This window comes from Oncorhynchus mykiss, chromosome 13 (genome assembly GCF_057628025.1).
Source record: "Oncorhynchus mykiss isolate SJ-2025 chromosome 13, ASM5762802v1, whole genome shotgun sequence".
Lineage (NCBI taxonomy): Eukaryota > Metazoa > Chordata > Actinopteri > Salmoniformes > Salmonidae > Oncorhynchus > Oncorhynchus mykiss.
In genome coordinates this window covers 33375503-33397100 of record NC_143034.1, presented here as the reverse complement: position 1 = coordinate 33397100, position 21598 = coordinate 33375503, and the positions used below count along the sequence as shown (strand labels likewise).

General features: G+C 41.2%; 1 protein-coding gene across 2 annotated transcripts in view; it reads right to left on the bottom strand.

The window, feature by feature from the left end:
- LOC110486038 (striatin) overlaps window positions 1–21598 on the bottom strand; it is a 92873-nt gene that overhangs the window by 26234 nt on the left and 45041 nt on the right. For both annotated transcript variants that reach the window (XM_036940685.2, XM_021557349.3), the window contains exons 2-4: window positions 15640–15743; window positions 4926–5002; window positions 2124–2205 (exon numbers count right to left, since the gene is read on the bottom strand). In XM_036940685.2, the coding sequence (XP_036796580.1) occupies window positions 2124–2205; window positions 4926–5002; window positions 15640–15743 (263 nt within the window). The remainder of the gene's footprint in view (window positions 1–2123; window positions 2206–4925; window positions 5003–15639; window positions 15744–21598) is intronic.

Here is a 21598-nt window from a genome sequence, read left to right as displayed (position 1 = left end):
CCCTAGTCTGTACTTCCATAGATTGTACTGTGAGTGGGTGGCTGGGCACTGGATGAGACACACACACACTTTTCTCATTGCGCCATCACAGTATTCTCTTTCTATTCCTTTTTCTCTATAGGTCTCATACCTACGCAAGCATGCGCACGCACACTCTCTCAGTATCCCCTACCGCTCATTCTATGTCCTGACAACTTTTGACACCCAGAGGGCACCAAAGTACAAACCTTTTAAGAACTTTCACACCCCTTTGCACTCACATGCTAGGAGTAACACAGTGCGTGTGTGTGTCTCAAAATGTGTATATCGCTCTCTCTGTGTGCGTGTGTGTGTGTGTGTCTCAGTCTGTCTTAGTGTCTCAGACTGTGTGTGTGAGCATGTGTCTAAGTGTGTGCGTATTTTACTCTGTGTGTACGTTGCTCTATATATGTCTCAGTGTGTGTGTGTGTGTGTGTGTGTGTGTCTAACAATCCACACGTCCCACCAGTCTCAGGGGGATTACTCCACTACTCTATTCATACTGAGGCTCTTAATCTCCATTAAGAAGATTTTCCTCCCTTTGATGGCTTTTTGTCTTAAGACAGACACTTGCAGCTGATGGTGGTGCCCTATGGCTACAGCCACACACACACGGTCAAACAAAACACGAGCACACAGACAGTCCGGTGACGTACAGTCACCAACTCCAAGAGGCCTTCCCTAATGAGTCAGTGGTTGTTGTAACAACCCAGATGCAGGATAATATTGGTTGTCCACATCGCCACACATCTTCCAGACAGAAATTGGGTGATGGGATAGTTTCTCACAGCTGCACAGAGATAAAAACACACTGCTAAATAGATTATAAAGGATTGCATTTAAAAAGGCCCAAATGCAACCATTTCTATATCAATATCAAATTGTTGCTGGGTAACAATTAAACTGAACAAAAATATAAATAAATGCAACATGCAGCAACGCGACCACTATTTTCCTCATGCAGCGCAACACATCTCCTTCGCATAGAGTTGATTGTGGCCTGTGGAATGTTGTCCCACCCCTCATCAATGGCTATGCGAAGTTGCTGGATATTGGCAGGATCAGGAACACGCTGTCATACACCTCAATCCAGAGCATACCAAACATGCTCAAATAGGTGACATGTCTGGTGAATATGCAGACCATGGAAGAACTGGGACATTTTCAGCGTCCAGAAATAGTGTACAGATGCTCGCAACATAGGGCCATGCATTATCATGCTGACACATAAAGTGATGGCGGCAGATGAATGGCAACACAATGGGCCTCAGGATCTCGTCACGGTATCTCTGTGCATTCAAATTGGCAACGATAAAACGCAAGTGTGTTTGTTGTTATGCCTGCCCATACCATAACCCACAGCCACCACGGGGCACTCTGTTCACAACGTTGACATTATACACGTGGTCTGCAGTTGTAAGGCCGGTTGGACGTACTGCCATATTCTTTAAAACAACGTTCCATTATCTGTCAACAGCTCTGGTGGACAGTCCTGCAATCAGCACGACAATTGCATGCACCCTCAAAACTTGAGACATCTGTGGCATTGTGTTGGGTGACAAAACTGCACATTTTAAAGTGGCCTTATTTATTGTCTCCAAAACAAGATGCATGTGTGTAATGATCATGCCGTTTAAATAAGCTTCTTGATATGCCACTCCTGTCAGGTGGATGGATTATCTTGTTAAATTTGTTCACAACATTTTTTGCAAAATACGCCTTTTCTGTGTATGTAACATGTAGGGATCTTTTATTTCAGCTCATGAAAAATGGGACCAACACTTGACATGTTGCGTTTATATTTTTGTTCAGTGTAAGTACCTGTAGTAGACTGCAGTAGAATTTTGCTAGGACTGTCTGGGAAGGGTCTGGGGAGGGGAGTGGGGAAAATTGATCAAAACTGTGTTTTTGGCAGAGAGGTTTGGAACGCTCTTTGTTATTGGTCTATTAACCAATATTCCACATGGTGATGTCACCGTGGAAAGCCGAAACTCCCACCCTTGCAAACCTTCTGATCAGAAGGTCACCAGGTCTTAAAGCACTTAAAAGTGTACAGCCATAGGGCACCATTAAAACAAAGAAATGTGTGTGTGTGTTGCACTCACTGTCTGAGCAGCTGCCGTCCCTGTTTCCAACCCAGCTGACTACTGTTGGGGGGGCTCGGGACCTCGTTTTCATTCCCTTCATCTGATGGAGAGAGAGAGGGGAGACAAGAATGAGACAGACAGGCGCACCATGTTATTTAAGGCTTCACTCACAATCTTGAAGCATGGACTTAAATACTTACAGTATTTGTGCTGCATTCAATTTCAATCCAAAATTCAAATTGAAACAGGTCAGGACACATGGTGCAATCCAGGTTAGATTGTCAGAATGCATACAGTACATCTGAATGAAACATGTCAGTATTGTGGCATTTGACATGCACAAATGTTACTTGTTTCAGGAAACTAGGTGTACGTCACAAGTCACTACTTCACAGGAGGCGTTTGAACATCATCATCATCACTTTGGCAGAAATGCCTTCTGGAACATGAACTTTCATGTGCTTTAATAACAAACTTGTATTCCATCTGTAAATACGAATAAAATTGTTAAATTACGAGCCCAGTTGGTTTTGCCACAGAAAATGACACGAACCTTCCCGCAAGACATGATTGGCTGAGATTATTATTCTACCTTTATTTCAACAAGGAACACAGACTGAGACCAAGGTCGCTTTTACAGCTGGGCCCTGCGTAAACATGTTTACACATACAGTTTAGGTACAATGATTAAGAAACTAAACATGACAAACAAAACGATCAAAGATAACACAAAAAAATACAACAGCAGAATACATTTACACATAGGGGAATAACCTAACAGCACAAAAACTTGCATTTTCAAAAACCATTACCAGCAATACAAAAAATAAGATAATGCATGATAATGCATGGGCTGGACATGGAGTTTGGATTGGTCTGCCATGTAGCTTGCTTCTGTCTATAACATGAACTGCTCAGTATGTGTTGATAGTCATTTCTACAGCGCTATTTTTGAAAGATATAACATTAGCCATCGAGAACGACAAAAGTTGTGCTACTTTTCTCAACAACATTGATGCCCTGAATTTAGCAGGCGCTATCGACAGATCAGTTGGAAAAAGTGATGGGCTACTTTCTGCACACGCCACGGTCAATGTGAACCGGAGTGAGCTGACAACGCTGGCCAAACAAAATATAGCTACAAACAAAACGGAGTTAAATGGTTTCAGTCTGCCGTGAAGCGTTCATCCATGTATTCGGGTAAGAGTCTAACTTTATTTTCAGATATTATACGTTTCTAATTGTCAGAAAGTCATTTTCATTGCAAGTTATAGCTTACTGTTCACTAGCTAGCGAACATTAGCTTGCTGGCTCGCTATCTAACGTTAAGTGCATGATCTGTGTAGTAATATTATTCAAATCAGAAATCCATTTGCGTCGCTAGTTATAGCCTAATGTTAGCTAGCTAACATTGAACCTAGTTGATTATCTCTTTAGCTACCAGCAGATTCATTCTACAGCTATGACAATGTTTACATTGGTAGTAGTATGAGTTGGGATTACGCCGGTTCATTGTTTAGCTAGCTACCTACATGTCTAAACAAAAGACTCCACTTCAACAGATGATTACAGGACCCATCAAGTTAGCCAGGTGTGTCTGGGAGATGATTACAGCCATCTATTGTATTTCATTAACCTGTGTACATGTCTAGACAACAGTGACCCATCCCCTTAGCTAGATGTGACTGCGAGGTGGTTATAGCATTTCCTCCACATAATCCATGAATTTCGACAAGTATGTCAGGTAAACGTCATCTAATAATTACCAAATATTTATATCTGGACACTTTAATGTTTTTGATATTGCGGCTATGCAAGTAACCATTTTTACTGTACCGTTGACATGCATCCTGTGCATCTGACAAATACATTTACGGTAATATGAAGAACATAACCTGCACCAAAGACAGATTATGTTATAGACAAGGACTAGATAAAGTGTATTTTTACCTTATTGTAGGCTACTACTTTTAGTCTTGAAATCGTTGGTTGTTTACTAAATTAAATCACTCTGTTTAGCACATGGCCTCACATGTGAATCCTTAAAGCGATGTGTGGGGCTAAGGCTTAAGAGGTTGTGAATGATGCTGAATGGGTGTAGACAAAGAAGAGCTCTCCAGTAGGTGTACCAAAACATTCAAGGGACATTTTCTCAAAAGTGGGGTTACAAGTTTGTCAACTTTCAAAGCATAATTACTTCCCCATTGTTCCTCGACTGTATCATTTACAATTTTCTTGCTCTGAGTCTCTACTTTTATCCAATATAAAAAACAATACATAAGACCAAATTGAGGCGGTAGGTCCCAAATGTCATCGATCATGAGTGATGACTGCTGAGATGTGCAAAGTCATGCTTTCATTTACAACCACTAACCTAGGCGCCCCCCTATTTGGTTGCGCTTTGTTTTTGGTATTTTTTTTTTTTTTTTTTTTTTCATTTATTCCATCGATGTCTACAGTGTGTGTGAATGCATTGTGTAATCTTGAATATGTAAAGCACCTGAGGTCTGAGAAAGGCGCCATACAAATATTTAATTAGTCATTTTAAATTGCAGAATTAAAAGATAGCTTTACGATGTAGGACTCAAAGTAGTGTCACTGGCACCGGTTGGTACTAAGAGTACAGAGGTGGAACTTTTTGAAACTTAATTTATTTACAATGCTGGCCTACTCAAGCCAAACCCAGACGACGCTGGGCCAATTGTGCGCAGCCCTATGAGACTCCCAATCGCTGCCGTTTGTGATATAGTTTGTGTTTGTAGTGACGCCTCTAGCACTGAGATGCAGTGCCTTAGACCGCTGCGCCACTCGGGAACTTACCGGAATCATCGTAGCTGGGAGGTTTCATGTCTCCTTGGTTCAACTCTGTTCCATATTTGAGCTTGTGGTATTTTGACCTGAGGGTAAAAGGAAAAGAGAGGAAGGAAGAGAGAAAAAGAGAAGGATAGAGAAAGAACGATAGAGAGGAGAAATAAATAAAAACACAAACTATACTACATATTTAAATAAAGGTAAAAAATAATTTAAATATATATATATACAGTCATATGAAAAAGTTTGGGCACCCCTGACAATTTCCATGATTTCCATTTATAAATAATTGGGTGTTTGGATCAGGAATTTTATTTTGATCTATCAAATAACTGATGGACACAGTAATATTTCAGTAGTGAAATTAGGTTTATTGGATTAACAGAAAATGTACAATATGCATCAAAACAAAATTAGACAGGTGGACACCCCAATAGAAAAATCACATCAATATTTAGTAGAGCCTCCTTTTGCTAAAATAACAGCCTCTAGACGCTTCCCATAGCCTCTAATGAGTGTCTGGATTCTGGATGAAGGTATTTTGGACCATTCCTCCTTATAAAACTTCTCCAGTTCAGTTAGGTTTGATGGTTGCCAAGCATGGACAGCCCGCTTCAAATCATCCCACAGATTCTCAGTGATATTCAGGTCTGGGGACTGGGATGGCCATTCCAGAACATAAACTCTGCATAAATGCCCGGGTAGATTTTGAGCCGTGTTTTGGGTCGTTCTCTTGTTGTAATATCCAGCCCCGGCGTAACTTCAACTCTGTGACTGATTCTTCAACATTATTCCCAAGAATCTGCTGATATTGAGTGGAATCCATTGCGACCCTCAACTTTAACAAGATTCCCAGTACCGGCCCTGGCCACACAGCCCCACAGCATGATGGAACCCCCACCAAATTCTACTGTGGGTAGCAAGTGTTTTTCTTGGAACGCTGTGCTCTTTTGCCGCCATGCATAACGTCCCTTGTTATGACCAAATAACTCAATCTTTGTTTAATCAGTCCACAGCACCGTATTCCAAAATGAAGCTGGCTTGTCCAAATGTGCGTTTCCATACCTCAAGCGACTCTGTTTGTGGCGTGTGCGCAGAAAAGGCTTCTTCCGCATCACTCTCCCATACAGCTTCTTCTTCGCTGAATTGTTGAACGATACACAGTGACACCATATGCAGCAAGATGATGTTGTAGGTCTTTGGAGGTGGTCTGTGGGCTGTTTTTGACCGTTCACCATCCTTTGCCTCTCCGATATTTTACTTGGCCTGCCACTTAACAAGAACTGTGCCTGTGGTCTTCCATTTCCTCACTATGTTCCTCACAGTGGACACTGACAGCTTAAATCTCTGCAATAGCTTTTTGTAGCCTTCCTCTAAACCATAATGTTGAACAATCTTTGTTTTCAGGTCATTTGAGAGTTGTTTTGAGGCCCCCATGTTGCCACTCTTCAGAGGAGAGTCAATTGGCCACCTTAAATACATTTTCTCATGATTGGATGCACTTGTCTATGAAGTTCAAGGCTTAATGAGCTCACCAAACTAATTGTGTGTTCCAATTAATCAGTGCTAAGTAGTTACAGGTATTCAAATCAACAGAATGACAAGGGTGCCCACATTTTTGCATAGCCTATTTTTCACATCTGATTTAATTTCATACAACTTAATATTGCTACACTAAAAATCTTTGTCTGGACAATACCCCAGTATTCAGCTTTTATTGGAAAATGAATGGCATGCCACTGTGATCATTTTCTGTGACGACAGAGTAAATTATTATGCAGCCTTAGAGGGGTGCCCAAACTTCTTCTTCTTCGGTCCGGTCGGATAGATAGATATATATATATATATATATATATATATATATATATGTGATATATATATATATATATATCATAAAAGTCTCAGAGTATGAGTGCTGATCTAGGATCAGGTCCCCCCGTCCATTCCTTATAATCTAAAAGAAAACTGATCCCAGATCAGCACTCCTACTAAGACAGGCTTTATGAATACAGGCCCTGGATGGGTGCCCTCTTGTGAAGATGCGCTTATATGAGAACTTCTACTTGGTTAGCTAGACTGCGACTTGACTTGGTGTCACTCAAACATTGAATCCCTACAAACAAAGGCCATGAGGTGAGAGGATTAGGTGAGTGGAGTGCTGGTAATTCTATAAGAGGATAAGACACTGAGGGGATGATGGATTACTTTAAAAATACCATCACCACCATCATTGTCTTAATCAATATCATGGTAATTTAACTCATTTGTTTTTCAAATCGTTTACAAAAGGGATTTATAAATCAAAACATTGACACATCGAATGGAAATAATGGAAAAATTGATGTAATCAATTTATCACTAGCCACTTTATATAATGCTTACATACCCTACATTACTCATCTCATATGTATATACTGTACTCTATGCCATCTACTGCATCTTGCCTATGCTGTTCGGGCATCACTCATTCATATACTTTTATGTACACATTCGTATTCTTTCCTTTACACTTGTGTGTATAAGGTAGTTGTTGTGAAATTGTTAGGTTAGATTACTTGTTAGATATTACTGCATGGTCGGGAACTAGAAGCACAAGCATTTCGCTACACATGCATTAACATCTGCTAACCATGTGTATGTGACAAATACAATTTGATTTGATTTTGTAAAACAGTTAAGTGCATTGCACCATCTTATGCTAATTTCCAGTGATTCTTTGCATCATTATCCTCATTACCATCATCAATATCATCATCACTTACTTACAGCCCCAAAAACTAAAAAAGGTATCTTTTTGTCAATAACAGTATTACCAGGAGAGGTCATTCAAAACAATCTTGGATCACTTTTGCACTTCCCCCACTAATGGTTAAGGCACGGATTGGGGGAGAGGAAGCTTAACCTAGATCTTTACCTCTGAGAAACTTCACCCCGGAGAGCACCAGAGGTCAAAAAAGTAGTCAGACAGTACACTATGAAGACAGGATAAAACTGTTTCTCCAAAAGAAATCCCCGATCACACTTGTAGGTGATGTCATGGCGATGTTAGCTAGCTGAGCTCATGCACAGAAACACGTCATCGGGTGTAAAGGTCATCTCGTGCCGAACTGCGCATGTGCAGGCTGCCAAATCAAACGCACTCACTCGATATAAAGTCGTTTTTGACAAAAGTAAAAACTTGTCAGTTTGTCACTTTCACAAAGTTAGAGTAATAACATGTTCAAATAATTTAGGACATTGGATCGAATCTAGGTTGTGCCTTTAGATTCCAATAAAATGAACAACTAGAAGGAACAATTTTTCACTTCTCTCATTGACTTCTTCAACCCCAAACCCCGGGCTGGTCTACCTAGTCTGCTTCGCAAGCGTTCCCGGAGGTCGCATCTGTTTTTTTTCTTCCAGTTATCGTGTGCGACCACAGATGATCCATTAAATTGACCAGATACCTTAAGTGGCCACTCGAACAATGAAAATAAATGGAAGGAAGGCAGTTAAGCTGGGTACCCGTCTCTTTAGCGAATCCACTCCCTGTCGTCATGTCCCAGAGACTACAATTCCTACCACAAAACATCTTATACAACAACTTGTCCAGCTAACAGCAAAATGTTTGTTTTTGTTATAAATTCAAATTCTGCTATTAGAGGCTCCACATGTTGTCATGAAAAATGACAACATGTGGAGTGAACAACAACCAATGAGAGACTCCGCTGTAAATCCAGCACATATTGAACATTGAGATTGCAGAATGGGCAGTCTTTTTGGCAATGACAAGGAGTGGTATGAAGTGTAACGTTAGCTAAAGAGACTGGTATTCAGACTAGAAGAGAGTCGGGAAGAGGCAAGATCAGGTGTGGGACCATTCTAGCCAATGAGAGGGCAGACACGCGCGTGAACAACAGGCACAGCGCCGATAAAAAAAACTTTACATCAGTACACTCATAACCTAAGCACTACAAAACGTATATTCAATGCATTGAGAAGCCTGTGTCCATCGATGCCACATATCAAGTTTCATACAGATCGTGCCAGAAGAGTAGCGTTTTAAGTGTTTATCACAAAATTTAAAATGGTGGAACATCCATCATTGAGGACCTTGTGGCAAATTTGTTCCTTGAAAGGAGAGGGACCAATGTACTGAATTTCATGACTTTATGTCAAACGGGCTGAGGGGCATGACCTTTTAAAGTTAGCATTTTCAATATCTTATAGCGCCACCATCGGGCCAATCAGTGTAATTTTGTAAATGCTGAATCTCTATGGCAAGATGTATCATTACACCGTTTCGTCAAAATCGGGTTAGTGCTATCTGAGATATCGCATGTGACTAACGGACAGACACACATCCACAGTCCTCTCCCCGATTTCATTGTGGGGGAAACTAAAAATGAAGCCTTCTTGCTAACCATGGGGGTGACCTTGTCTGCATCCCAAATGTCACCCTATTCCCTAGTGTACTACTTTTGACCAGGGCCATTAGGATTCTGGTCAAAAGAAATGCACAATGTTGGGATTAGGGTGCAATTTGGGACGCAGCCCTCGACTGTCACAGTCCAAGAGTTACAGCCCGGTCCCAGATCTGTTTGTGCAGTCTTGCCAACTCCAATTATTTTACATATTTATTTTTTGTATTTATGACGGCCTACCCCAGCCAAAACCGGACGACGCTGGGCCAAGTGTGCGCTGCCCTAGGTGACTCCCAATCATGGCCGGTTGTGATACAGCCTGGAATCGATCCAGGGTCTGTAGTGACGCCTCTAGCACTGAGATGCAGTGCTTTAAACCGCTGCACCACCCGGGAGCTAGACATGACAGAGACCATAGGAGTTGGCAAGACAGCACAAACAGAGCGTGGACTGGGCTACAGGGGTGGATCTTAGTAGTCTAATGTAGTTCTCGAATCATCTCCTCTCATTCATCTGCAATGATTTGTACACAGGGAACAGGTGAACGTAATATTGTGGATGCTTCTCTCAAACTTGTCAATATGTTTACTCTCTAGTTCTTTCATTTTAGTGCAGAACGCAGATGAAGGAACGGAAGAAGTACTTCGGCATAAATCAAAATATGACAACACTACGTACAGTAGGTGCAACCTTATACAGATACAGAATGCAATGTTAGCTTGCATTTGTGCATCTGTACAGACCGATTTGAAATAAACTGTAGGTTGGATGCTCAAGGTTTCTCCTACATGGAAAGGCAGAGGGAGAAACGTATAAGACCAGTCAAAACTCAGAATGATGCAGAATGACTCATGCTCAATTGAGTGGGAGCAAGGGAGAGAAAGAGAGTAGGAGCAAGGGAGAGAAGGAGAGAGAGTGGGAGCAAGGGAGAGAAAAGGAAAGTGTGCAAAAGGGAAGAGACAGAACAGAAAGGCGAGGCGACGAGGGCAGAAAAAGTTAAACAGATGGGAGACGGGCAGGGTTAAAGAGAGGGGGAAGGATGGACAAGGAGAGTGTGATAAGGACAGAAAGAGTGATGACAGAGAGAAAGAGAAACAGAATGAGAACAAGAGGGCAAAGGAGACCAAGAGAGAACAAGACCGTGAACGAGAGAGCAAGAAAAGGGTGGGTGAGTGACGTGGAGTAAGCCGGGAAAATTTTGTTCCGAGGCTATAATCACATGGCAGGCGAGTGGCGGAGGTTCTCAGAAAGACCATGCCGTTCAGGTTATCCACCCTACCAGACTCCGTAGGTTTAAGACAGAGTGAGGCTCTAACTAGCCTGGAATCCAAACCGATAATAGGAGACTGGACATGTGGTTGGGATGGCTAAAGCTTGGAATCCAAACTGGTATGCTCCGTTTCACCATTGTAAAGCCTGGACACCAAACTGGCATATTCCGTTTCACCCGTGATTCCTACCTAGCCTGGAATTCAAAATGAAACGGAGCATAATAGAGTTTGGATTCCAGGCTACAGTTGAAGTCGGAAGTTAACATACACCTTAGCCAAATACATTTAAACTCAGCTTTTCACAATTCCTGACATTTAATCCTAGTAACAATTCTCCGTCTTAGGTTAGTTAGGATCACCACTTTATTTTAAGAATGTGAAATGTCAGAATAATAGCAGAGAATGATTCATTTCAGCTTTTCTTTCTTTCATCACATTCCCAGTGGGTCAGAAGTTTACATACACTCAATTAGTATTAGGTTGAATTGCCTTTAAATTGTTTAACTTGGGTCAAACGTTTCAGGTAGCCTTCCACAAGCTTCCCACAATAAGTTGGGTAAATTTTGGCCCATTGAGCTGGTGTAACAGAGTCAGGTTTGTAGGCCTCCTTACTCGCACACACTTTTTCAGTTCTGCCCACACATTTTCTATAGGATTGAGGTCAGGGCTTTGTGATGGCCACTCCAATCCCTTGACTTTGTTGTCCTTAAACCATTTTTACACAACTTTGGAAGTATGCTTGGGGTCATTGTCCATTTGGAAGACCCATTTGCAACCAAGCTTTAACTTCCTGACTGATGTCTTGAGATGTTGCTTCAATATATCTACATCATTTTCTTTCCTCATGATGCCATCTATTTTGTGAAGTGCACCAGTCCCTGCTGTAGCAAAGCACCCCCACAACATGATGCAGCCACCCCCACAACATAATGCAGCCACCCCTGTGCTTCATGGTTGGGATGATATTCTTTGGCTTGCAAGCCCCCCCCCCCCCCACCCCCAAACATAAAAATAGTCATGATGGCCAAACAGTTATATTTTGGTTCATCAGACCAGAGGACTTTTCTCCAAAAAGTACAATCTTTGTCCCCATGTGCAGGTGCAAACCGTAGTCTGGCTTTTTTATGGCAGTTTTGGAGCAGTGGCTTCTTCCTTGCTGACCGGCCTTTCAGGTTATGTCGATATAGGACTCATTTTACTGTGGATATAGATACTTTTGTACCCGTTTCCTCCAGCATCTTCACAAGGTCCTTCGCTGTTGTTCTGGGATTGATTTGCACTTTTCGCACCAAAGTACATTCATCTCTAGGAGACAGAATGCGTCTCCTTCCTAAGTGGTATGGTGGCTACATGGTCCCATGGTGTTTATATTTGCGTACTATTGTTTGTACATCATGAATGTGGTACCTTCAGGCATTTGTAAATTGCTCCCAAGGATGAACCAGACTTGTGGAGGTCTACAATATTTTTTCTGAAGTCTTGGCTGATTTTTTTTGATTTTCCCATGATGTCAAGCAAAGAGGCACTGAGTTTGAAGGTAGGCTTTGAAATACATCCACAGGTACACCTCCAATTGCCTCAATTTATGTCAATTAGCCTATCAGAAACTTCTAAAACCATGACATAATCTTCTGGGATTTTCCAAGCTGTTTAAAGGCATAGTCATAGTATGTAAACCTCTGACCCATTGGAACTGTGTTACAGTGAATTATAAGTGAAATAATCTGTCTGTAAACAATTGTTAGAAAAATTACTTAGTAGATGTAGATGTCCTAACAGACTTGCCAAAACTATAGTTTGTTAAGAAGAAATTTGTGGAGCGGTTGAAAAACGAGTTTTAATGACTCCAACCTAATTGTATGTAAACTTCCGACTTCAACTGTAGGTTTTAACTATCCAAACCACATGACCAGTCAAAGCCTCCCATGTAGCCAGTCTAGTCTAATCCGCAGGTTGCCTAGTAGTGTGTAGCAGAGAAAGACCCTATTGAATTATTCTAGATGTCCATTATGCAATTATATGGTGGAAGAGGGCAGTGACACCGTGCTGCATTACCCATGACAAGGTGTGAGCAGCACATGACTGTGGGAATGTGGTTAAAGGGGACACGGCGCCGCCTCGGTGCTGCGTTTTCCCACAATGTGTGTGTGCGCGCGCGTTTAACATGTGACATAATTCTGTGTAGGGGACAAGAGGTTACGATACTTATTCCATATTATGTTGTGTTACAGCCTGAATTCAAAATTGATTAAATATATTTTTCTTACCCATCGAAACACAATAGCCCAAAATGACAATTAAAAAAACATGTTTTTAGGAATGTATTGAAAATAAAATATATAAATATCTAATTTAAATAAGTATTCACACCCAAGTCAATATACTTTGTAGAAACACCTTTGGCAGCAACTTTGAGTCGTCTTGAGTCTATGTGCAAAACTGATCTGGATTTGGGGATTTTCTCTCATTCTTCCTTGCAGATTTTCTCAAGCACCGTTAAGTTAGATGGACAAGGTGGTGAACAGCAATCTTCAAGTCTTTCCAGTTTTTCAAATGGGATTCAAGTCTGGGCTTTGGCTGGGCCAATCAAGGACTTTCACATTCTTGTTCTGTAGCCATTCCAGTGTTGCTTTGGCTGTATGCTTGAGGTCATTGTCCGGTTGGAAAGTAAAATCTTCGCACCAGTCTAAGGTCATTTGCACTCTGAAGCAGGTTCTCGTCAAGGATTTGCCTGTATTTGGCTCCATTCATTGTTCTCAGTCCCAATTTAATCAATTTTGAATTCAGGCTGCATGGGTCAAGGGGTATGAATACTTTCTGAAGGAACAGTATGTGATGGGATAAAATAGTAATGTCTCAATGCTAATATTTCCACAGTGTGTGTGTGTGTGTGTGTGTGTGCGTGCGCGTCATGTGATACCACTGAGGCAGTATTCCTCAATTCTGGTCCTGGGAAACCACTGTTTGATTTTCCTCCAGTAAGATATCAATTTACAGTATACAGTGGTTCTTCCTTTAAAAGTTGCATCGTACTGCAGCACAGAATTCTATGACATATTATTTAAGTGTCAGCCACTGTCTCCATTAATGCTAGTAAGAGCTAGTTTGACCACCAGAGGGCAACTTTGAGAAGCATGACAGTTTTTAATATAGGCTGTACTAGAGAATTTAAAACCTTTTTTGTAAGAACATAGTATATGGAATAGAGTAAGAAATGTATCTTAATTTGATTAATATAATGGACTTAAGTAAAGGCTCTGTAAGATATATATATATATAACATTTTCTTCTTCAGAACATTAACCATGTGTGTTCTCTTGTTTTGTACTGTTCAGCAGTTTCGACCCAATGATTCGTCTAACAAATAAATCCAAATGGGTTTTGCAGTTCTTTAAGTACAACTTTAGTATGACTGACGCCTTTAGTGAGCAGTCTAAATGTTTTAATATGTTAGAATTTCTGCCCTCCGAATTCATATTCATTATATAAATACACCAATGATTGATTTATCAAGACCAGTCCCCATGCTATGTCATTCAGTGATATTTATTCCCATAGTAATTCCTTATGGATCCATTAATATATTTAAAGTCCCTAAACTCGGCAAGAATCTATTGTCCTGCTGATAGTTGAAATAAACATCTACATTTTGAAAGAGTATTTTTACCACTATTTTATTTACAAAAGCATAAAGATGTTGATGAAGAAATACTGTCCCGTATATGCTTCACCCGATATTTTGCGATTGCATGATGTTTGTAGTTAGAAATGTAAAACTTTAGAGTACTTAATACATTGCTAGTTGGGGGGATTTTTCACAAGTAGCCCAAGCTATAATGAAGCAAAGCTGACATTGGTTGATTTGAATACTTCTGACAGCCAAAATTCTAACTCCACCCATAACTTTTGGACTTTTAAACATTCCCAGAAGGCATGAAGAGGTTGAAGAATCAATTGTTGCGTAAAGGTTGAAGAGTCCATTGCCCTGCTGATAGCTCATAATGGAAACGATGTTTGCACCCATAGGTTTTAGGCCTGCAGTAGGTTATAATAATCCATGCCTTCTGGGAATGTTTAAAAGTCCAAAAGTTATGGGTGGAGTTAGAATTTTGGCTGTCAGAAGTATTCAAATCAACCAATGTCAGCTTTGCTTTATTATCCAAAATGTTTAAAGTGCATGTGGGCGACAGAGAGAATGCATTTGACTGTTTTTAATATATTAGGGCTTTCAGGAGGAACGGAAAATTGCGTGTTGATTCGTAAACCATGTGCCATGGAATTGGTAAATCAAAAATCTCTTCCTAATTATTTTGCAATCTATATGGCACAGCTGTCAATTATTTGGTCCTTAAATGAAACGGGTATTTTTATTTATCACTATTTTCTTTAACCCATTTTGGTCTTTAATGCAGGACCGACAGACAAGTTCCTTACTTACATTTTTTTTTTTTACTGAAATTGCAACCAATTTCTATGGCTTTAAAATATATATATATATTGAAGATGATTTCATTTTAAATAACCGAAAGTGAGCAATTGTAATCTGAATAAAGGGAAAAAGGCCATGCTTGAACATGGGATGAGACATAAGTACTAATTTGTAAATAAAGCCAGTTTGTTAATTTATTTCAGTTTTTAGAGGGAAAGAAACCAACAGCCCACTGTGCCTATTTAATCCGGACAGTATTTAGCAGGGATGGGTGACTCCAGTTCTGGAGGCCTTCTGAGTGTCTGCTGGCTTTTATCTGATTTAGATCTGGGAAACTGGTACTCCCGAGCTGAATCCAGCCAAGTTGACCTGTTCTGCGCTGGCCTGGTTACGCATCCACCGTAGTTCTAGAACAGTACTGCACAAGACAGTTTGAAAGGAAAATACTCAGGCCAGCACAGTACAGTTCATCATGACAGTGTGAGAAGGGTACAAGTATGCGCAAAACAGAAAAATCAACCAGTAGACACTCACTCAGCCGCCGCCCCCTCCCCCCGAGTTGCCCGCCCTTACCATAAAGACTGAAGGTGTGGTGTAGTTGAGTGTAATGTGGTCCTCACCTCTCCTGTTTGAGGGCATACTCCAGCATCTTGATCCTTCTGACCAGGTCCTTCTTCAGGTTCTCCTGGCCCTTCCTCTCACCCTGCAGGAAGGCTATCTGGGCCTGGAGGAGAGAAGAGCGAAAAGGTCAATTTCATGAAGAAAATATAGCTGAGCTATCTTTTTATGGCAGTGTAAGTTGTAGTGGTAGTAGTGATTGCAATAGTAGTAGTAATAGTACCAGCAGTAGTATCAGTACCAGTAGTAGTGACTGTAGGCGTTTAATTCAAGGTGAACATTCGACCAGGAGAGACAAAAGAAGGTATGTATGTAAGTAGTGGTGCACCGATACACAATATTTTCCTTGCCAAAAAAAACCCCAATACCGATAACCAATATTTACAATTTTAGCAGCCTTTTAAGCATTCTAGTACAGTTAAATAGTTAGCACACACACACACACACACACACACACAGCAGTCTAAGGCACTGCATCTCAGTGCAAGAGGGGTCACTACAGTCCCTGGTTCGAATCCAGGCTGTACCACATCCAGCCGTGATTGGGAGTCCCATAGGGCGGCGCACAATTGGTCCAGCATCGTCCCGGTTTGGCCGGGGTAGGTCGTCACTGTAAATAAGAATTTGTTCTTAACTGCCTAGTTAAGGTTACACACACACAAACAAGTTATTTTGTTGGCATTTACGTACAGTGGTTCCTCCTTTAAAAGTTGCGGCACACCTTGCGGGCTGCTGCAGCATTCTGTGGCACGTTATCTAATTGACAAGTCATTTTTTCCTGTTAATGCAAGTTATTGCTAGTTTGACCACCGGAGGGCATCTTTGAGATGCGGGAGACTGGGGTTTAATCACCCGACGGGAAGGAAGAAGTAGGCTGTCCTTGTAAATAAGAATTTGTTCTTAACTGACAAATATAGAAAAATCCTGGAATGAATAGGTGTGTCCAAACTTTTGACTGGTAATTATTATGGTGTTTCTATTCCATGAAAAATGAAAAACCCTCTGGGTTTCTGTTAGGATGGAACGGAACATATGGCGCTGGATAACATGATGGTTGGCAGTACAGTACTGGGCTATTTAGCTAAAGAATCCCTGTGTCGTGCGGACCTGACGAGAGACCGGGGTTCCATTCCAAGACGGGGAGGAAGGAGTACTGATTACATAGTTGTCATGTCTTCACTATTATTCTAAAATGTAGAAAATAGTAAAAAGAAAAGAAAAATCCTGGAATGAGTAGGTGTGTCCAAACCTTTGACTGGTACTTGCTTAATTAGATTAATATTATGGTGTATCTATTTTATTACAAACGAAAAACCCTCTGAGTAAATTCAGACCTTTTCGCTCTTGGAGCACACACTGGACGTTCAGGCCGAGGGGCAGGGTTGATTTGAGTGTTCTGATCTTACAACAGCAGTCAAGCACACAAGCGAACATTGGCTAGCTTGCTAGCTACTTCCAGACACAAATGAGACCACTCTGACCATTTTACTCACCCTAGCAGAGATGGTTAGGTAGTTTTCATGTTAACCAGAGCGTTGGTGACTAACTGTGCTGCTGGAAACAATTTAATTACACTTCTCTTTTTTTACATTTACAGACACCGGCCATATTCTGGTTCGAAACCTGCTCCCTGCTTGTTTCATTTGAAGTCGTGCACAATTATCAGTTTATTATTTGGTTTATATTGCCCATTCATTGCCAGTTAGAGACAGCGAAGTGCATTGGGAACCAAAAGCATAATCAGTGCTCTAACTCCCCCTTGGTCGTTAGGGCAAATCTGGTCGGTGATAGGACGTTTTTTCCCCCCTCACACCTAGTTTGGCTATTAGATTATTCTTTAGTAAAGGTTGAATAGTCCATTGTTCAGCTATTAAAATGTAGATATTGCCAGATGTATGCTCACTGTACAAGGAACAGGCCGTGGAAGCTTTATTGCTGGCAAAAATGTCCACAATCAGAGGTAATTAAACTGTTGTTATTTTTCCTCTCTGCCTGTCTTGTTGTACATGGAACCTGTCTCACATGCATTCTTTAAAAATAAAAAAAAATAGATGTCAGCTGCTAATTTTAAGACACACCACAAACACGCAGCCATTTTTCACTGGACTATTAAGCCCCGGTTGCTGCTAAATGTATAATCACTAATACACATGTTTATTTTGAGCATTCCAGATTCAGCAGGTGGAGGACCTGCTTTATCAGGAGGATAATCTGGAAACACTGACAATGGGGTCATTGTTCCTGACATCCCATGCCCCGTCTACTGAGAATCTTGCTGTGCTGCAACGTCATGTGAACCCTACCACTGACTCCTCGTCTTTTGGTAAGGACATATACATGTACGCTCTTCATTTAATTATGAGTCTCCAGCGTTTTTAGGTGCAGTCCTCCCACACAACGTAGGATATTGTTTTAGCCAAAGTGCCACTCTTGATAATGGCAAACATTTGTATTTTTTGGAGGAGGGTGAAAGGATAGCAGGCCCAGCTATCAAAGTGAGAGAGTAGGCTATTCTGGATAGAGCATGTACTTGTGTGTAGTCTATTTCGTGTGAGGTTCTCTGTCCTCAGATACAGAGAGCTGTGAAAGCCTGTCTGCAGTTTAAGAGGTACCAACGAAGAGCAGTGGTTCAGTCCTGGTCCTGGGTACTCAAAAGAGTGCACATTTTTTGTTTTTGCCTCAGCACCGCACAGCTGATTCAAATGATCAACTCATCAAGCTTCAAGTGGTATTTATGTATTCATTTGTGATGCTATCCTTGATAAGATCCTGCTATTGTCACATGCATCTATCTAGCCAATGTTATCATGATTTGTTATAAGGGATATTATACAGGAAGTATTATTAAAAAGAGACGCTTTACATTGAAATAGAGAGATGTAGTAGTCCCAGAGTTAATGATCCAAGGTCAGTTCTGCATTTCACCTCCTGATGATTATGATGATTGACTGTGTTAGAACAAAAAAACAAAACAAAGCTTAATCATTCTCTCTCTCTATTCATCTGTCTCTCATCTACAGGTATGTTTTGATGTGAGAGAGGAAGCCAGTCCCGTCATCGCCACCTCACCCGCTCTTAAGATAACCTTCGGACCGACTGGGAGTCCAAGTCTGGTTAGGAGACACTGCAAAAGACACTATGTAATTGTGATGAACTGAGAGAATATTAGGGTAGCACTGTAATTCATTAATAATATGCTGTCTTCCCTGCTCCTCTGTTTTACCATTTTCCGTTGTGTTCTACACCTCTCTCCCTACCCCCTCTTCCTTCCTCGTTTTTTATCATGTCAAGCAAAGAGGCACTGAGTTTGAAGGTAGGCCTTGAAATACATCCACAGGTACACCTGCAATTGACTCAAATGATGTCAATCAGAAGCTTCTAAAGCGATGACATCATTTTCTGGAATTTTCCAAGCTGTTTACAGTCAATTTAGTGTATGTAAACTTCTGACCCACTGGAATTGTGATACAGTGAATTATAAGTGAAATAATCTGTCTGTAAACAGTCGTTGGAAAAATGACCTGTGTCATGCACAAAGTAGATGTCCTAACCAACTTGCCAAAACTATAGCTTGTTAACTAGAAATTTGTGGAGTGGTTGAAAAACGAGTTTTAATGACTCCAACCTAAGTGTATGTAAACTTCCGAATTCAACTGTACATGCAGACAGCATCACTCAAAGAATGGAGTTTGATACACTTGGTGCTGAATATGACTGAAAAAGAATGTCTCAGATTCGTACCTGAACCGCACCTTTATTTGCCAAGGAAGAGTACATGATCAGTGAATATATTCAAGGGAAAGGCTACAATGTGGGGATCTCATGCGTGGTAATAACTACAGTACATGTATAAAGGACTTGCATCCCTGGCACAAAGTTATTACATTCTACTCAATCCATAGACTTCATTAATGCCATTCAGACTTGAAGTCGATACAACAACTATGACAGCTGGGTTTAAAAAAATATTTTCTTTATTTCACCAGGTAGGCCAGTTGAGAACAAGTTCTCATTTACAACTGCGACCTGGCCAAGATAAAGCAAAGCAGTGCGACAAAAACAACAGCGCAGTTACACATGGGATAAACATACATAGTCAATAACAGAATAGAAAAATCTGTATACAGTGTGTGCAAATGAAGTAAGGAAGTAAGTGGAGAGGTTCATAGATTGGTATGAATAGTTCAGAACCTAAAGTTTTAGGGTCCATACACAGATCAGCCTCACACTGTAGCTAGCTACACATCCATAAGCATACAGTTATTTTTATCCTCCACTACACAATAAGCAAATAAATAGTTGGGTAGCTAAACGCAGCAAAAAAAGAAACGTCCTCTCACTGTCAACTGCGTTTATTTTCAGCAAACGTGTAAATATTTGTATGAACATAAGATTCAACAAGTGAGACAAACTGAACAAGTACAACAGACATGTGACTAACAGAAATGGAATAATGTGTCCCTGAACAAAATGGCAGCAGATTTGCCAGGTCTTGCTGTGAGATGTTACCCCACTCTTCCCCCAAAGCACCTTCAAGTTCCCAGACATTTCTGGGGGGGTCCCAGACTTGCTCAATGGGATTGAGATCCGGGCTCTTCGCTGGCCATGGCAGAACACTGACAATCCTGTCTTGCAGGAAATCAGTCATACTGCTCATTCTGGAGGGTCATGTCAGGATGAGCCTGCAGGAAGGGTACCACATGAGGGAAGAGGATGTCTTCCCTGTAACGCAGTTGAGATTGTAACGCAGTTGAGATTGTCTGCAATAACAACAAGCTCAGTCCGATGATGCTGTGACACACCGCCCAAGACCATGATGGACCCTCCACCTCCAAATCGATCCCGCTCCAGAGTACAGGCCTCGTGTAACGCTCATTCCTTCAACGATAAACGCGAATCCAACCATCACCCCTGGTGAGACAAAACCACAACTCGTCAGTGAAGAGCATAGTCCTGTCTGGTCCAGCAACGCTGGGTTTGTGCCCATAGGCGACATTGTTGCCGGTGATGTCTGGTGAGGACCTGCCTTACAACAGGCCTACAAGCCCTCAGTCCAGCCTCGCTATTGCGGACAGTCTGAGCACTGGATGGAGGGATTGTGCGTTTCTGGTGTAACTGGGCAGTTACCTGTCCCTGTACCTGTCCCACAGGTGTGATGTTCAGATGTACCGATCCTGTGCAGGTCTTACATGTGGTCTGCTACTGCGAGGACGATCAGCTGTCCGTTCTGTCTCCCTGTAGCGCTGTCTTAGGTGTCTCACAGTACGGGCATTGCAATTTATTGCCCTGGCCACATCTACAGTCCTCATGCCTCCTTGCAGCATGCCTAAGGCACGTTCATGCAGATGAGCAGGGACCCTGGGCATCTTTCTTTTGGTGTGTTTCAGAGTCAGTAGAAAGGCCTCTTTAGTGTCCTAAGTTTTCATAACTGTGACCTTAATTGCCTACCGTCTGTCAGCCGTTCCACAGGTACATGTTCATTAATTATTTATGGTTCATTGAACAAGCATGGGAAACAGTGTTTAAACCCTTTACAATGAAGATCTGTGAAGTTATTTGGATTTTTACAAATTATCTTTGAAAGACGGTTTCTTTTTTTGCTGAGTTTGGCAAATATAAGGCAAGCCAAAACAAATTGTACATTCAATTTGCAGTAAATGCTTTAGCTAGGTAGATTCTCTCAGGAGTCCCTAAAAGATTAAACACCACAAATTACAAATTCATACTCAGGTGTTATGACATAACTTACTAAATCGCGATTTTCGTAAATGAACCTCGAAAAAGAAATATGCACAAACAATTCTCTCTTCATTAACTAACATATTCCTCTCAATTGTACATTTTTACTTGACTCGTTATGACGTTTTAACTACTTACATTTGCTTCCACCGTAATGTTTTGTCAGCCATCTTTGCTGAAGAAAGTTACCAGAGATGGGTGGCTCGAGTCAAATTCGTCATT